The sequence below is a fragment of the Monodelphis domestica genome, chromosome 3 (assembly GCF_027887165.1).
Source record: "Monodelphis domestica isolate mMonDom1 chromosome 3, mMonDom1.pri, whole genome shotgun sequence".
Lineage (NCBI taxonomy): Eukaryota > Metazoa > Chordata > Mammalia > Didelphimorphia > Didelphidae > Monodelphis > Monodelphis domestica.
The window spans coordinates 107681170-107699371 of NC_077229.1; the positions used below are offsets into that span (position 1 = coordinate 107681170).

The window sequence follows — 18202 nt, forward strand, 5'->3', positions numbered from 1 at the left end:
GAGGCTGTAAGGATCAAATGATGTAATGCTTGTAAAGTGCTTTTGCAAATGCTAGTTATTAATATTAGCTTATATGATAGATATTTCCAGAGCTCATACTCTGTTCAAAGCCCTGAGCTAAGCACTAGTAAACAGTAACAATGAGGACTCATATCTTCATAGTTCTTTGAAGAAATCATTTCTTCAAACCACACTAACCCAACCCTCCTCGAGATAGTTCTACTTCTAAGATCCCCTCTATTCAGCAAAGAAGGAAACTCAAGGTCAGAGTGTTCAGTGATGCAGCCAAAGGTCAATCTCCTCCTGACCACCCTGTGAGATCCACAATTCACGTATTCTAACACCCATTTTACAGATGAGGCTATTGAGACTCAAAAAGGGGGAGAATCCAGAAGTTGAAGGTGGTTTTCACCAGACACTACACTGCTTCTATAATTGTCATGTATGAAAGATTATAGTGTGTGTGTGTGTGTGTGTGTGTATGCACTTGCGTGTCTGTAAAGAAATAGCTCTTAACTTATTACTGGTGTATTGTGTGAAATTGTACCTGGTTTTATTTGAATGATATTGATGGGAAATTGCAAACATTATTGGGATCTTTACATAAGAACCTCTATACACCATAGATGAAAATGCACAAAGACAATCGTCATCCTCGGTTACCGAGAGACTATTACTACTATATTGCTTTGGTAAAAATGGAGGAAATGACTAGTCCACCATCTTTTCTAGGATTTTACCACTTTTCAGACAAAGAAATTGAAACTCAAAGGTTAAGTGAGTTGTCTAAGGTTTCATATAGTAATCAGTGGCATGGTGAAGGTTCTCTTCTTCCTCTAAGATTGTTCTGGGATACAATAATGATTCCTTACTACCTAGAAGGACTCAAGAACATAGGATTTTGATTAGGGAAGGACCTTAGAGAAGGTAATGGGGTGTAAGGAAAAGACCAGTGAACTTGGAGTCAGGAGAACTGCATTCAAATGCTAGCTCTGTTGTTTACTACCTGTGAGTAAGATTTTGAGTAAGACACTTCATCCTCAATAGTTCTCAGCTTCCTCCTCTTTAAAATAAGTGAATTTGGGAGCAGAGGACATATATTTGAATCTGCTTTTTCTACTTACCACTTAGTGGATTTGGGTACCTCTCTGGGTCTTAGTTTCCATATCTGTAAAATGATGGGGCTAAATTAGATAGCCTTTGTGATTCCTTTCAACTCTCAATTTCTGATCCTATTAAGATCCGTCAAACTTGGATGCAGCCTAGATAAAGGTTCACAGGATTTTAGAATCCTAAGAGATATTGCAAAAAAATCTCTTCTACTTGCTTCATTTTATAGAGGAGGAGACTGAAGAACAGAGAAAAGAAACAGATTTACTCAAGACCACATAATTAGTGAATATCATAGTCAAGACTTGAATCAAGATCTCTTGATGGCTTCCATGACACTGGTCTATCAGTGTGGTGAGGTGGGTAAATTAAATCATCTCTCTGGGACTCAGTTTCCCTATCTGTAAAATTGGGAGAGTTCCTTATAAGTGTTTTTCATGACTTAAGTAACTTGGTCATGAAGATGGCATGTCTACCTACAAATAGATAAGTAAAACACGGATATATGTATATAATATGTATCATATATAATTATATATAATATATAGGTACTGCTGCCCTGTACAGCCAGTTCCTTCCACATGACATTTCCTTTTCTATCCCCTTATATAGACCTTCCTTGATGCCTGGAATGTTCTCCTTTTATGACTTTTAGTATCTCTAGTTTCCTTCAAAAAAATTTTTTAAGCCTTTACTTTCTGGCTTTGTATCAATTCTAAGCCAGAAGATGGGCAAAAGATAGGCAAGGAGGGCTAAGTGACTTCCTTGGGCTCACACAGCTAGGAAGTGCCTGAATCCAGATTTGAACACAGGTCCTCCTGATTCCTGGCCTGACAGTCTATCCACTATATGACCTCACTGTCCCTAGTTTCCTTCAAGTTTTGGTTCAAGTACCATATTCTATATGAGGCCTTTCATGATTCCTCAGTGGTTAGTGTTTCCATATTCCACTCCTCCCAAATGTTACCTTATATTGACTTTAAATACAATTTTATGTATATGCTGTTATCTCCATTAGAACATTAATTCCTTGAGAAGATAGTTTCATTTCTGTCTTTGTAGCATAGACCTGGCACAGACCTGGCACTTTGGCTAACAAACATTTTTTAAAACGTACCTGGGGGTTGAGAGCATCCACTGAGGAACTTCCTTTACTAAATTAAATCAGTCCCCTTCTGAGTGACTAAAACGTTGCCTGTGATGTTGTGAGGCTAAGTGACTCACCTAAGGCCATCCAGGCAGTATGTGGCCACAGTGAGAAGTGAACAGAGGTCTTCCTGTCTCCAACAACAACTCTTCATTCACTATACAGGCACATTTCAAGTACTTAATAAAAGCTTGCTGATTGATTGACTAATGGATATAGTCATGGTGGCTCTTTTTAATGATTGCTTCCTTTTCTGGAAATTCACTAACCATCCTTTTATTAACATGGCCTAGAATTCTGCCAAGAATTGAGGTCTACTTCACTATTCCAAGGGCAACAGAGTCCATTCTCTTCCTTCTTTGACAAATCAGGCTAACATTTGCCTTTCTCTATTCTTAAAGCGTTTCCCGTCATCTTTAATGAATTGATGAACTCCTAGGCCAGGTTTTCTGATACCCCCACTTGGTCCTCTTTCTCCTCTACCAGCTGATATTCCCTTTCCCAAATTTCTTATAACAGGGTTATCTAGGTGGTTCAGTGAATAGAGCTAGGCTTAGAAATAGGAGGTCCTGGGTTAAAATCTGACCTCAGACACTTCTTAGCTATGTAATCCTGGGCAAGTCACTTAACTCCAATTTCCTACCCCTACAGTTCTTCTGGCTTGGAACCTATACTCAGTATCAATTGATACTGAGCCAGAAGGTAAGAGTTAACACACTTCCTCATAACTTATTGTTACTTGGATCTCACCTTTGTACTTAATTCCCTCTTCCTTGTACTATGGATTATCACAGTCAGGCCCTTCTGTTAGAAAAGAGCTTAGAGACAGCAGTCTATGTCCTACTTAACTGTCTCTCTTCTAGTTGTGAGCAAAGGGAGTTGGATAGAGTAGGAACTTAATAATGCTCATAGAATTGGATTGGGTTGGCTAGGTTAGGGAGAAAGACTTGGAGCTGGACTCCTTCTAGCCCTGGAGTCTCTTTGGCACTTACCTGGCACCCATCGCAGAGGTTTGTCATTCTCATCAAATGAGATAATGCAGTATAGGCAAAGTCCTTTGAGAATCTTAAAGTGCAATATATGTGTGTATAGGAATATGTATGTATGTATGTATGTATGTATGTATATATGACATAAGATGACTGGAGAAGGAAATGGCAACCCCCTCCAGTATCTTTGCCAAGAAAACTCCAAATAGGATCACCAAGAGTCAGGCATGATTGAAATGACTGAATCATAACAACAAATACATGTGTCTTAACTATGTATATTGTTATTGTTTATTTGTGTGTGTGTGTGTGTGTGTGTGTGTGTGTGTGAATGCGTACCAGGATCAGAGATGGCAGTGCCACTGTGGTTGCATCCCCCACAAAGGGAATTCCCAGACTTCCATACTAGTCACCTAGCACCCCTTCTCTGGAGGGTCATTCTGGGACTAGGATGAGCAAAAGCCTGAGATCTGAGGGCTAAGAATCAAAGGCTAAGGGTAGGGGGCAGAGAGCTGAGGGCAGAGAGCAGGAGGCTGGGGGGCACAGGGCTGAGGGCATAGGACTGAGGATTAAAGGCTGAGGACAGGGAGTAGACAGCCAAGGGATTAGTGCTGAGAACTGGTGACTCAGGGAAGGCAGTTGAGGCAGGCACCAGAAAGCTGAGAACCAAGGGTCAAAAGCTGTGAGCAGTGGGTGGCTAAAGGCAGAGAGCTGAGGCTGAGTGAGTGGCCCACCTGATAGTGGGACTATGGATGTGGGAGGACGTTGCCCACTGCTTAGGGGTAAGCCGGGCAAAGAGGAATGAGGAGAAGAGAGTCAGAAGGATAAAGGAAAGGGGAGATTATTTGGGGCAGGGAAGGGTAGGCAAAGGGTGGCAAACCTCCTAACAGGCAGAATGCTAGAGACCTTCCTGGACAGACAGACAGACGGACATACACACAGAAACAGAGTGGCACCAAGAAAAGGAGATGGGGCTGGGGAGCTTGAGGGTCGAGGAGTAGGGGGTGAAGTTTTACCAAGACGAGATCCATAACCAGCCAGCTAAGGCACCAGCCCTTCCCTTCCCAGGAGAGTTCCTTTTATCAGCAAGCAAGAAAGGACTCTTTCTTGGACTGCCATGTAACTCTGTGTGACTTGAGACAAGTCTCTGCCCCTCTCTGGGTCTCTTTCTCCAATTATCTAAAGCTGGAGAAAAAGTACTAGCCTTTAGGCTTGCCCTGAAGGTAAAGGGAGCTGACTGTCATGGACAAATTTCATGATCTAAATATATACAACTCTTGATAGAGTTAACTTAGACAGAGGGAGCTCTATGGAAACTGGAGGATTTTGTAACCACCACCCCCTAATTTTACAGATAGAGAAACCAAGGACCAGAGAGGAGAGACTTGTTCAAGGTCTCCTAAAAAGTAAATAGTGTCAAAGCAGGGACTCAAACCAGGTCTCCTGACTTCAGAGGCAGCCTTTTTTTTCCACCAACACCAAACAGGCCAGATGGACTCAAGCTGGCCAATAGCTCTCCTGGGCACATGTTAAATGTTTCCTAAACCCTCACTGATAGGCTGAGGAAACAAAAATGGAGATGTAGTGCTCTGGGGAGCCCAGCTCAGCTTAGCCCAACCACCCCTCTATGCCTATTCCCCTCCATGCAGAGAAGGAACCCAGCTGGGTCTTTTCCCTATGCCCCCCCCCCCCACTCCTCCATAAGGGCTGCTCTGGCTCTGAATCCCATCTTGCTGCTTGGTTATGAATCAAAATTGCCTTCAGGGACTTGGAGGTCTTTTTTTTTTTCTTTTTTCTTTTTTGTGGTTTCAATGTTCCAAAACAAAACAAAACACTTAAAAAAAATCTTCTCAGAGGAAAGAATGAGGCCGCCTACCCTGCCCGTTCCTTCAGCTTTTTATCTGTGATCCCGTCTTTGGACACAAGTTTGTTAAAAACCAAGATCCCGATGACCATGTTCACCTGTTGGCACAGAAAATGAGAGACGAGTTGGCAGGGCCCAAGGGGGCTAGCAGGAAAGCAGCTCCTTTGCTTGCTCCCTCCCTGGGGGTATAGCTTCTGCAGGGGTAGGGAAGAAGGGTGTCAAGCCCCATTTGGCTGCTGGGGCATCTTCTTTGCTTTATTCCTCAGCTTCAGACCTCAAGGCCATTTACCAACTAAACCTGTCATGGTATAAGAGAATGTTGACTGGGCTGGACACAGACTTGTTCTCTGAAGTTTCCATCCTTAAACTCTGGCTGGCCAAAGGTCTGGGGAGCAAGGGGATGGGGCAAGGTGTGGGTGGGACATCCCTAAAGGCTCTGAGGAACACGGGATTATTTTAAGTGTGAGGAGCAGATGATTCCCTAAGAAGTATAGGGGGACCCAGAGAATTCCTAGAGAATGGGAAGGACATATGGCATTCCTAAGAAGGGTTGGGAAATTCCTCAGAAGATGAGGAATGGTGGCATCCCTATGGGCTGTAAAAAGCCTGTGATATCCCTGAGGGAGAGAGGGAAAGGATAGGCACCTAGGCCCTATCCATTCTCAGGAGGAGTTAGGAGTTCAGGTGATTCAGCCAATATGAAGGACATTCAATCCCCCCAAGGTTGAATTGAGGAGGTTGAGGTGTTTCTGGGGTAGCATTAAAGCATAAAAGACTCCCTGTGGATAGGAAGGACCCACTGACATCCCTGGAGAAAAAAGGAGAAGGTTCTAGTACCTCCCTAAGAAGTATGAGGGATCTCATGAAGGTTTGAGGGATCAGCCCATCCTTAGAGGTCACAAGGGGACTAGATCCTCCTTTAAGAGGGTTTGAAGACATTGAGGACATTTAGTGGGCAATAGGGACAGTGAAAGGTCAGGGCATCCCTAAGGAACATAAGAGGTCTGAGATATTCCAATCTCAACTTGGGATTTGTGAATTTGTTTTTATTATTAGTTGGATAACAATTTCAATATAATTGATTTTCTTTATAATCTTATGTATTTATGAATTGAAAATGCATGAATGCTTAGCTATGTAACCCTGGCCAAGTCACTTGATCCTGAATGCCCAGCCCTTGCCACTCTTCTGTCTTTGAAGTGATACTAGGACAGAAGGTAAAGCTTTAGAAATAAATAAATAAAATGCATAAATGCAAAAACATGATCTGAGAAGGGGTCCATAGGCATCATTAGACTTCCAAAGGGATTTATCACCCACAAAAAGATTTAAGAACCCTTGTTTTAGGGATTTGATCCATTATCAAGTTAAGTCATGTAGGAGAGTAGAGAAATTTGCACACAGTAAATACTCATATATTGGCTAAATGGACAAAAGTATTTTGGGGGCCTCCTTGAAGGGGAAGAGATGTCCCAAAAGCAGTCTGACTGGGGATGGAGATGAAGAAAGGGCAGGCCCAAGTCTACCATGTGACCGGATGAGGGTGAGGATTAAGTATAAGTGAGCCTTGGAGCTTCCTTAGCAGGATAGACTGTTTTCTAGACCCCTGCTTCTCAGAGTCGTTGTCCATTTGGAGGGATGGTCCGGATGTGCTGTACCCTACAACTATCACCATAACTCCAGGTTTCCCTCCTCCTGGGAAAGAAATGGGAACCTGGAACCTAGGCAAGGACAAGTGTGCAGAAGTGGGGTTCCCTTTGTGATCCGAATCACAGTTCTAGCCTAGTGGCAGAAACAGGGTACCTACAATGCTCATTTTCTGGCACAATGGGTAAGTCATCTTCATCTCATCAGACTTCAGTTTCCTCACTTTAATGTGGAGTCATTTCATCCTTCTCAGGATATTATAGGATGTGTGTTTTGATGTGACATTGGTTTAGAAATCAGTATCAATACCAGGGTACACCAATAATTACATTCCTGGGGGCACTCGATCCTCCCAGTCAGCAGTCCCTTGATTCTACCAACAGAGCTGTAACATAGATAAGATGAGACAGGTATCATATACTCCAATTTAAAGGTGAGGAAACTGAGTCCCGTAGAGGGGAAGGGGTTGTTCTAGGTCATAAAGAAAGATGATGGTACGATTGGAACTTAAATCCAGGGCTCCTGAATTCTACTTCCCATTCTCCTCTCCAAAAGATGAGGAGTTCTATGGATAAACTGAAAAACCCTTTGCCCTGAATTGCATTCTCCAGTATGTGTCGCCTCCTAAATTAAGGGACTTGAGAAATAATCTCTAAACTCCCATCTAAATATCTTGGGGAAGGGGGCAAAAGATGTCCCAGCAGCCAGCCCAAGGAATCCAAATTAGCCCCATATTAAACAAACCAAAGATATGGATGCCCCACTTACCAACAGATACATTTACAGGATGATTATTCACTTTACAAAAACATTTCTTTTCAAAAGTGCCCATTTCCCCCATTGCAAAGTTATGGCAGAATAATTCTTTGACAGGAAGTTTGGTGGGGCTGGGGAGCAAAGTGACTTAAAACTAAGGCATGCAGACCAGCCTTCAAGAGATCATGAAAAACTTTGTTGGGAAGGATGGGGGAAAGGCTCCCACACTATTCCTCTTCAGATGTTCTTTTTATAATCAAAATAGGTTAATCTGTTCCTCTTACAATGACTTCTTTGCTCATGCCATCTCTGGGGCCTGGGAAGGCCACCTACTCCACCCCAATTTCCATCTGTTGAAGTTCTTCTCTCTTTCTTCATGGACCAGCTCCAGTAACACCTCCTTCATGAAACTTTTCCTGATTTTCCTTTTCCCCAACCAAAAAAGATTAGTCCCTAGGTAGGAGACAGCATGGTACAGTAGAAAGAACCCTGGCTCTGGAGTCTGAAGTCCTGAATTTGAATCCTATTGCTGCCAATTCCTACCTGTGTGACCTTGGGCAAGTCCCCCTCTCTGGCACCTGTTTTCCTCATCAGTAAATGGAAGGAATTGGACTGGTTGGCAGCAGAGAAACAGATATCTCTGTCTGTATAAATTCAGGTGATGTGTCTTTTTTGGCATCACAGTAAAGCAGGGTGTAAATGTGGAGGAAGGGAAGCAGAGAGAATAAGCATTTTTTTGTTTGTGTTTCAGTAGTGTCAGACTTTTCATGACCCCATCTGGGATTTTCTTGGCAAAGATCCTGGAGTGGTTTGCCATTTCATTCTCCAGCTCATTTTACAGATGAAGGAAAAAGCAAACAGGGTTAAGTGATTTGCCCAGAGACACAGAGCAAATAAGTGTCTGGGGCTGGATTTGAACTCACAAAGATGAGCCTGACTTCAGGCTGGGCAATGTATCTACTGCACCTAATAAGCATTTACATCGCACCTACTATGTGCCAGTTCCTATACTCAGAGCATTACAAATATTATCTAAATTCATCCTCATAAGAACCAGGGGACAGGGATGCTATTATTATCCTAATTTTATAGTTAAGGAAATTGAGACAGAGGGTAAGTGACTTGGCCAGAGTAACCAAGCTACTGAGTGTCTGAGGCAAGATTTGAACTCAGATCTTCCTGGCTTCAGGATCCGTGCTCTGTCCACTGTACCACCACTTATTTCTATCTAGGTCAATTAATTTGGCTAATTAATAATAATGCTAGCTAGCCTTTATATAGTGCTTTACGGTTTACAAAGCACTTTACAAATGTTATCTCATTTAATGCATACAACTGCCCCAAGTACTATTATTTTACATTTTATAAATGAGGAAACTGAGTCAAATAGGAATGAAGTCATTTGCCCTGAGTCATATATCTAGTAAGTATTTGGGCCAAGATTTGAACTCAGGTTTTCCTGATTCCAGGTCCAGAGCTCTATCCACTGAGCTAAATTATGAGCTCACCAAGGGTAGGGTGCAAGTCTTTTCTCCTCTTCTGGTTCATAGCAGAGCTAAGCTCTAGGCATGGCACATGAGGCCCCAAGGCATTGAGGGAACTAAGATCCCACATCTAAATGACTTGCCCATGTTGGCGCTACAAGTCAGGTCTGCTGAGGACAAGAGCAGTGGATTTTCTACTGATTTGACAACTTCACCTGAGTCCATTCACATTGACTCCCTGTATCTGCCCCAAGTCCCTCCAGGCTCCAGTTCTGCACCAATGGCAGCAGGATGGTTACGTAGAAGCCAACCACTGATAATTAATGAAATAATGGATATTCTCACCCTGGAAAGAGCCCTGTGAAGAAGGAGGAGCTCACTACATGTTAGAGCTTTGTAATCACTAGGATAGGTAGGATTGTAGGATCATAGGCTTTTGGAGAAGGAAAGGACCTGAGATATCAGCTGGTCCAACTCCCTCATTGAACAGGAGAGGAAGTCCATAGAGGGAAATTATTTCCCTAAGATCACACAGGTCAGAAGGAACAGAACTGAGATTAAACTCCACATCTTCTTATTTCATATCTAGGCTCACCCCTCCCTAATTATCCCACACTTCCTCAGTGGTCAGATTAGAAAAAAATATATAGATAATTTCATTCAATCCTCCATATCGAATCTTTCCTAGACCAGTCTGTTCATGGGATCACAAAAGGCACATTGGAAGGTCTGGTTAGAGTCCCTGACTCAGAGTCAAGGAGACCTAAGTGAGACTGGTCAGCTTGTTTAAACATGAAGCACCTCAGTTTCTTCATCTGTGAAATGGGCATCATAATAACATCTGAGAGGCAACACATGAAAGTCCCTAATAGCAATGACCTTGGGATCCTGGGCAAGTTACTTAACCCGTTTGCTTCAATTTTCTCAAAACAGGGATAATAATAATTCCTATTTCTTAGGGTTGTTATGAAGCTTAAATGAGATAATATTTGTAAAAAATCCCTTAGCATACATAGTGTCTAGCATATAGTAGGCACCATATGAATGCTTATCTTCCCCCCTCCCCATAATCTCTTCCCTTACTTCAATGAAATCAAAGGCCCAGTCCAAATAAATACAAAAATAAAAGAATCAATTGTGGACATGTGGGCATCAAATCAGATAATGTATGAGAAATGATTTGCAAATCACAGAAGACCTCAAGAATGTCAGCAGTCATTAGACAGATGGGTGACACCATGGACAGAGCCCTGGGTCTTGAGTCCGGAAGATCTGTGTGCTCTTGGGCAAGCTATTTAAGCCTTATTGGTATCAGTGCCTCATCTCTAAAATGAGGTGACAAAGAAGAAGGAAATGGCAAACCATCCATTATCTTGGCCAAGAAAACTCCATGAACAAAGACCATGAGGTCCCATAGACCTGAACCCAACGGAACAACTGAACAACAAAAACGGAGATGAGATCATGGGTGAAAATTGACTTGCAAACTATAGAGGACCTCAAGAATGTCAGCAGGCATTACCTGATCATAAGGTTCAAACTAAAAGGGATCTCCGTGGTCTTGTTTGAAACCCCCAAGGAAGGAGGATCTGGCCTCTCCCTCATGCATGAGTCTAGCATCTAGACCACACCAGCAGGCACTTTGTTTTGGTATCTAGTCTGTTCCTCCTGACTCCTGGCTTCTCCCTCTCTCTCCCCTCACACACTGTAGTTGGCACAGGTTCATTTTTCTTTTTTCTTTTGTTCTCTGACTATGAAGGCAGCCAGGTATCAAAGAGCACTGGCCATGGAGCCCAGATCTAGGTACAAATCTGGTTTTGGACACTTATTAGCTTGAGAAAGCCACTTCACTTCTCTGTGCCTCAATTTCCTCACCTGTCAAATGAGGATAATAGCACCAACCTCCTAAGGGCATTGGGAGAACAAAATGAAATAAAGTACTTTTTAAAACTTAAGTATTATAGAAATTCAAGCTAGGATTATTATTATATATTACATTATGTTATTATTATAGTATAAGGTCACATATATTAATATATGACATTAATATAATATATTGTCATATTGTATGTTATCATATTATATATTGTATAATATAATAAACGTATTATATTATATTTTATATATATATGGGAATTTCTGGTTGCCATCCTGGCAACTTCCTTAAACATAGGTCCTTCTGTCACTCTTGATCTTTTTTTTTTTCAGACCCTCAACTTTGATCTTAGGCAGAAGAATGATATGGGCTAGGCAATGGGGGATAAGTGACTTATCCAGGGTCACACAATTAGGAAGTGTCTGAGGCTAAATTTGAACCTAGGACCTCCACCTCTAGGCCTGACTCTCCATCCACTGAGTCACTCAGCTGCCCCCTTTCCTTGATCCTTAATGCTTTCTTGCTGAACAAACTTGTCTTAGAGGCAATATACTAAATATGTAAAATAAGACCCACATCTTTGGACAGAAGCAATGTATAAATGTATTTTGCTTGACTATGCATATTTATAATGAGGTTTTGTTTTTTTCCTGAACCTCAGGGGGCTGGGAGGAAAGAGGGAGATAAAAATAAATGTGTGTTAATTGAAAAAATTAAATTTGAGAATAAGATAATTGGCTTGAAGATTTAGAGATGATAGGAACCTCAGAAGCCATCTAGTCTAACCTTTTTACATTAGAGATGGAGAAATGTAGGTCCAGAATGGTTATGGCTTTGCCCAGGGTCACACAGGCAATAAGTGGAAGAGTCAGAATTTGAACTCAGGTCCTCTGATACTAAATCTCACCCATTTCCCATTATAGACCTCCTCCCAGGTAACATTTCCCCAACAGCTTTGTCATTTTGCTAGACTGTGTCTAAATGATTCCTGCCATCCTGGGAAGGTTCCATCAAGTCTCCTGATCCATGTTGTCCTAAGGACAGGGACCCATCTGATGGCTGGGAATAAAGGTGCTGAACTCTCTCAAGGCTCTAATGAACCAGAAATAAGTGATTCTAGAGTTTTTCAAGGTTCTCTGGTTCTGTGACTTTATGCTGCAGTAAATGTACAGCTCTGCAAATCTATGGGCCCAGGAATCTATTTCCTTTTGCTGTTCCATAATTCTATGATTCTAGTACTCAATGGCCCTGTGTTCCGGATGTTTAGTCTGGCTCCTAGCCATGGGCACTCAGTTAATATTAGGAAATCTGTTTGTTTTCTGACAAGGGAGAGAGTCAGGAAAAAGGCATCATCCTCAAGGTCACCATAAATCTCTGGAGGGATGGAGACCAGAATGCAGATCCCAGACCAGTGCATGAAGCCTTTTAGTCCTGACCTTTACAGAACACTTCTTCCTCCCAGTTCCATTCCCTCTCCTTGCTCTCTTTCTTCAGATCCCTCTTGGCATCTACCCCTTTACTACTCCCCACCCCCACCCCCACCCTGCCTTCTAAAATTGGCACTGAATGCACTGCATGGATAGAACTTTGTCAAAAGGAAGTAAAAATAACTCCCTGGGGCACAGCTCCCAAGAAAGTGCTCCAGGGTCCAGGATGTCTGCTGTATAAGGTACAGGTTTGTCATTAATATGCATGGCACACTCTTTGAATTTTCCTGCAGTGCCTTCTAGGAATGAGGAAGCTAGGATGAGACAGTCTAAGAAAGGAAGGCTTTTGGAGAGAGGGTGATGACTCAAGGATATTAGACCCACAGTCCAACTGGTCCCCAGCCTAGAATCTTAGCACTGGAAAGGCTCTTAGAGGCTATCTGCCTCCAATCTTACCTAATACAAGAAAACCCTCTAGAATCTTTGAATTATAGATGTGAAAACTAGAAAGGAACTTAGACTAGAGTCTAGTCCTTTCACTTTGCAAATAAAGAAACTAAGTCTCAGAGGATTAACTGATTTACTCAGTTCCCAGAACTAATAAGTAGCAGACCTGGGACTTGAAATCACTCTAAGGTGCTATCTCCCATCCAGTTTCTGCTTCCAAGGATGAGGACTTCTTCCCCTCATGAGCAAGAATCAATCATTGTTAGACAGTTCTTATTGCTCAGAAATGCTCATCTGAACTCTTCCTCCTGTAGAGGAAGAGTTGGTCATCAATGTCATCAATGGTGTGTGGGACTTCCAAGTCAGGAAGACAGGTTCAGATCCTACCCCAGATACTAGCTGAGGGAACCTGAGCAAATCTCTGTGCCTCAGTTTCCTCATATGAAAAGTGAGAGGGGCTGGATTTATTGTCCTCAGAAAGTTCTTCCAGTAAAAGCCTATGACCAAATGACTCCTCCCAAATCCTCCTGCTCTCCCCTTCCCCTCATTGTTTCCAGTTCTTTCCCTCTAGGACCAAATAGAACAGGTTTAATCTCTCCTTTACCATGATAACTCTGAAGATGCTTAAAGACAGTTGACATACTCACTTATGCCTATGTCTTTATTTCCTCCCAAGCAAAACATTCTCATTTGCTTTAACAAATTCTTACATGGTCTGGCTTTTAGTTCTTTCCTTCTTCTGGTTTATTTAAGTTCTAACTAAAATATGGCAACTAGCCATTTGTTTTTCAGTCATGTTTGAATCTTGAATCTTTACAACTCCATTTGGGGTTTTCTTGGCAAAGATCCTGGAATGGTTTACCCTTTCCTTCTCTGGCTCATTTTACAGATGAAGAAATTGGGGCAAATAAGGTTAAATAACTTGCCCAGGGTCACATAGCTTATAAGTTTCTGAGATAAGATTTGAACTCAGAGAGATGAGTCTTTCTGACTCTAGGCCCAGTACTCTACCCACTATGCTATCTGGCTGTCCACACACATCTGGACACAGGTCCCCATATTTGGTTTGACTAGGGCAGAGGACAATCTGATTTTTGCCTCTCTCCTTTAGGATCCTGACCTTGAGAAAGGATTCTGTCTCTGCCCTTCTCTCAGTAACAGCTATAGTAGGAGAGTTGGGGCATTTTCTACCAAGAAATGCAGCCTGGAGGCATGGAGCTAGAGGAGGCTGAGGAGGAATGAGGCTGTGGAAATCCAAGGGGGCTGTGATTCACCCAGAAGGCTCTGTTCCAGACCGATGTGCAAAAAAGGAATCTGTACAAATTGAATGCTATTTTCTCTTGATGGTCCCTTCTCCTTCCTGAGATGCTTTATCAGATCATTGAAGCAAGAGTTCTCAGAGCTGGAAGGGGCCTCAGGGAGCACCAACTCCCAAATGTGCTAAGTGACAATCCCCAATCCTTGCCATTCCTAGCTTCATAGCATTTCTAGAACACATCCCCTTCTCTCTTCTGACAGGGCTACCACCTGGGTACAGCCTCTCTCTACCTCACTTCTGGGCTACTGTGACAGCATGCTGGTTGGTCTCTCTGCTTCAGGTTTCTCCCTTCCTCAATCCATCTTCCACTCAACTGCCAAAATAATTTCCTGGAGCACATGTCAGACTATGCCATACTTCACCCCCTTCAATAAACTTCAGTGGTTCCTTATTACCTCCAGGATCAAATACAAATTTTTCTGTTTGGCCTTTTAAAAAATGCCCTTACCTTCCATCTTGGAATCAATTTTATTTATTGATTCTAAGGTGGAAAAGAGGTAAAGGATAGACAAAGAGGTTTAAGTGACTTGTCCAGGGTCACACAGTTAGGAAGTATCTGAGGCCACATTTGAACCCTGGATGTCCCATCTCTATCCAGTGAGCCACCTAGTTGCCCACCTTTTGTCTCAGAATCAGTAATAAGTATCAATTTCAAAGCAGAAGAACAGGAAGGGCTAAGTATTGGGGGTTGAGTGACTCATCTAAGGTTACATAGCTAGGAAGTATCTGAGGCCACATTTGAACCCAGGTCCTCCTGATTTTAGGCCTGGCTTTCTATTTACTGAGCCAGCTGGCTGTTTGGCTTTTAAAGAACTTCCCAACCTGGCTCCTTTCTACTTTTCCAGTCTTTTTATACTTTATTCTCTTTCAGTCTTTAGCTACTCTGCCTTGTTGCTCTTCCTGAAACCCAACACTCTGCTTCTGACTGTCCTCCATCCCTGGGATGTTCTCCCTCCTCATATCTGACATCCCTGACCTTCTTTAAGACTTTGCTTACACCATCCTGCCACAGGAAGCCTTCCTTGGTTTCTCCAGCAGCTAATGTCATCCCTCTGAGGTCCATTTTCATTTACTAGAGATTTGGAGATACATCTATATTTGTGTGTGTGTGTGTGTGTGTGTGTGTGTGTGTGTGTGTGTGTGTGTGTGTATACTGCATCTATACATTCTATATGAAATATACAGAATCCCAATTGCCTACGGGAAATCTATATTCTAATCTATTCTATATCAATCTATTTCCTATAGGCAATCGGGATTAAGTGACTTGCCCAGGGTCACATAGTTAGGACATAACTGTGTCTGAAATCCTCTTTGAACCCAGGACTGACTCCAAGTGCTATCCATGGTGCTACCTAGCTGTCCCTACAAGGCACAGATCTTGTACCTCTATGGACAATGAGAGCCCTTGGAGGGGCAGAGGGCATGTTTTTACTTCTCTATTCCTACTGCTTACCACAAAGTATGTGCTTCAAAAATCCTTATTGAGCCACTGCCTCTGTTGAAATATCTCCACTGATGGGGAGTTCCCTACTTCTCAACTCCACTCACTAGTCTGCTTAGACTGCTCCAATTATTAGGGAGCTCTTCTTGGTGTGGAGTCAAATGTGCCTGTCCACCAGTTCTAGTCATTTCTTTTCATGGATAATGCTGAATGGGAGTGGGAGAGGGTTCCTCAAGCCCTAGTTTTTAATTTCTCTGTCCTATCTGTCCCTCTACCTCCCTCTTCCTATCATGGCCATTACCATAATCCTCAACTCTGTTCAGCTCAAATTGTGATGGGATTAGGGTAGGTAGGTGCTACTGTGGATAGAGTGCTAGGCCTAGAGTTAGAAAGACTCATATTCCTGAGTTCATATATCTGATTTGACCTCAGCTGCATGACCCTGGACGAGTCACTTAACCGTGTTTGCCTTTAAAAAAAAATAGGGGAATGGGGTAGCTGGGTAGATTAGTGGATTGAGAGCCAGGCCAGAGACAGGAAGTCTTGGGTTCAAATCTGGCCTCAGACATTTCCCAACTGTGTGGCAAATCACTTAACCCTCAATGCCTAGTCTCTACTGCTCTTCTGCCTTGGAACCAATACACTGTATTAATTCTAAGATGGAAGGTAAGAGTTTAAAAATAAAATATGGGATTAGGAAACAAATTCTTGGATGTAAACAGAGGCTTAGACACTCAAGGTATCCTTAAAGCCAGGAATACTTTACACATGTGAATAATCATCCTGGATTTATCTGGATTTTAAGCCTGAAGCTCTCTCAAAATAAGAAAAAACAAAATATGCGGTTTGCTTAAAATGGGACCTACTTGTATTGGGTTGGGGGTGGGCACTGAAATGGAATTTCAACCCTGCCCTTGGGCACAGTCATTTGGCCTGTGAAAGTTGAGAATTTCAGGCCAATGGAGGGATCATCAGGGCAGGAGGGGGTGAGGGGTGGTCAGGGGAAGGGAGAAGAGGGAGAAGAGTTAACTCTATTTGATCTGAGCTAATGAAGATGCCCCTTTCCCCCTTCCAGGATCTCGCTTAGTTTTTCTCTGACTTGCCATTTCCTTGGTGCCCAACAACCTCTTTCCTCTTTGGTACCTTCAAGAAGGGAGTATGTGGGGATCTCTGCTGGGGACAGGGATACTCTCAGGGAAGAGAACCAGGGAGGCAATACTGGACAGAAGCACAGCAGAGGGCTGGAAGTCAGGAGGTCCAAGTCTGAGTCTTGGCTTTGTCATTAAGAGCTCCTATTCAGTAAAATGAGGGAGTCATATTGAGATCTCTAAAGTCATTCTGCTCTAAAATCCCACAGCATCCTCTCCCTGAGCCAGTTTCCGCATCTCAGGAGTGCAAGGTATGTAGAAGGAGCAGGCATGGGGAGGTGGAAAAACGCCCATGGGCGTGGGTGGCACTTTAGAATGTCCAAAGTGACTTCAAATCCAGTTTCTCATTGGAACTTTCCAAACCCCTGTGAATAAGCCCTACACTTTCCTAGCCCCCCTAGTTTTGGATTGTGCTATTTCTGCCCAGCAGAAATGACTTCCCATCCCTTTTCTTCTTCTGTGGAAATTCAACCATCAAAACAAACTCCCAGCTTTGGTATTTAAACTCCTTCACAAGCTGGCTCAAGCCTCTCCAGGAGAGAGAGGGAATCTCCTTCCCAGCTTATTAGGCATCGCTCCCATTCTCCCTCTCTCTGGGCCAGCCTAATGGGCCTTCTTGTTGTTCCTCACATAAGATACTTTGTCTGCATCCCCTTGCCTTTGCAGAGGCTGTGCTCCATGCTTGGAATGCCTTTGCCCCTCACCTCTGCCTCTCTTAGAATCTCTAACCTCCTACAAAGTTTAGCCCAAACTCTGTCTTCTGCATGAGGCCTTTATGTGTCACCTCAGTTACTAGTGCTGCCCCCTCCTCAAACTGCCTTGAATTTCTTTATTACACACCAGCTATCTCTTTGGCTAGAATGAGGGCCAGAAGTACTTCAATCTCATTTGTTTCTTCAGTGTAGGTACTTACTAAATGTCTATTGATTAAAGAAATGGGCTATGGGTGTATGGGTGAGTGTGAGAGAAGGAGAGAGAGACAGGCAGAGAGAGGGAGGGTGAAAGAAAGAGAGAAAGGGAGGAAGGGAGACAGAGAAAGAGACAGAAAGTCAGAGAAGGAGAAAGAAAAAGAGAGGGAAGAAGAGACAGGGAGGAAGGGAGAGAGGAAAGAAGGGAGAGAGAGAGACAAAGACAAGGAAGGAGGGAGAGCAAGAGAGAGGGAGGGAGAAAGAAAGAGAAACAGAAAGAGAGAAAGGGAGGAAGGGAGACAGAAAGATAGAAGGAAAGACAGAAGGAGAGAGAAAGAGAGAAGGAGGGAGAGACAGGGAGGGAAGGAGGAAGGGAAAGAGGGAAGAAGGGAGAGAGATGGACAGAGACAAGGAATGAGGGAGAGCAAGAGAGAGGGAGGGAGAAAGAGAGAAAGGGAGGGATGGAGACAGAGAGAAAGAGAGACAAGGAAACATGGGAGAGAGAAAGAGAGGGAGGGAGAGAGGAAAGGAGAGGAGGAAGAAGGAAGAGAGGAAAGAAGGGAAAGAGAGAGAGGGAGAGAGAGGAACAAAAGAAGAGAGAGGGAGAGAAAGAAGGGGAGGGAGAAAGAATGAGTGG

The 18202-nt window shown here is 43.1% G+C and overlaps 1 protein-coding gene across 10 annotated transcripts in view; it reads right to left on the reverse strand.

Moving 5' to 3' along the window:
* The window catches only part of ADGRB1 (adhesion G protein-coupled receptor B1), a 290949-nt gene that overhangs the window by 41126 nt on the left and 231621 nt on the right, over positions 1–18202 (reverse strand). For all 10 annotated transcript variants that reach the window (XM_056820734.1, XM_056820738.1, XM_056820736.1 and 7 more), the window contains one exon: positions 5123–5208. In XM_056820734.1, the coding sequence (XP_056676712.1) occupies positions 5123–5208 (86 nt within the window). The remainder of the gene's footprint in view (positions 1–5122; positions 5209–18202) is intronic.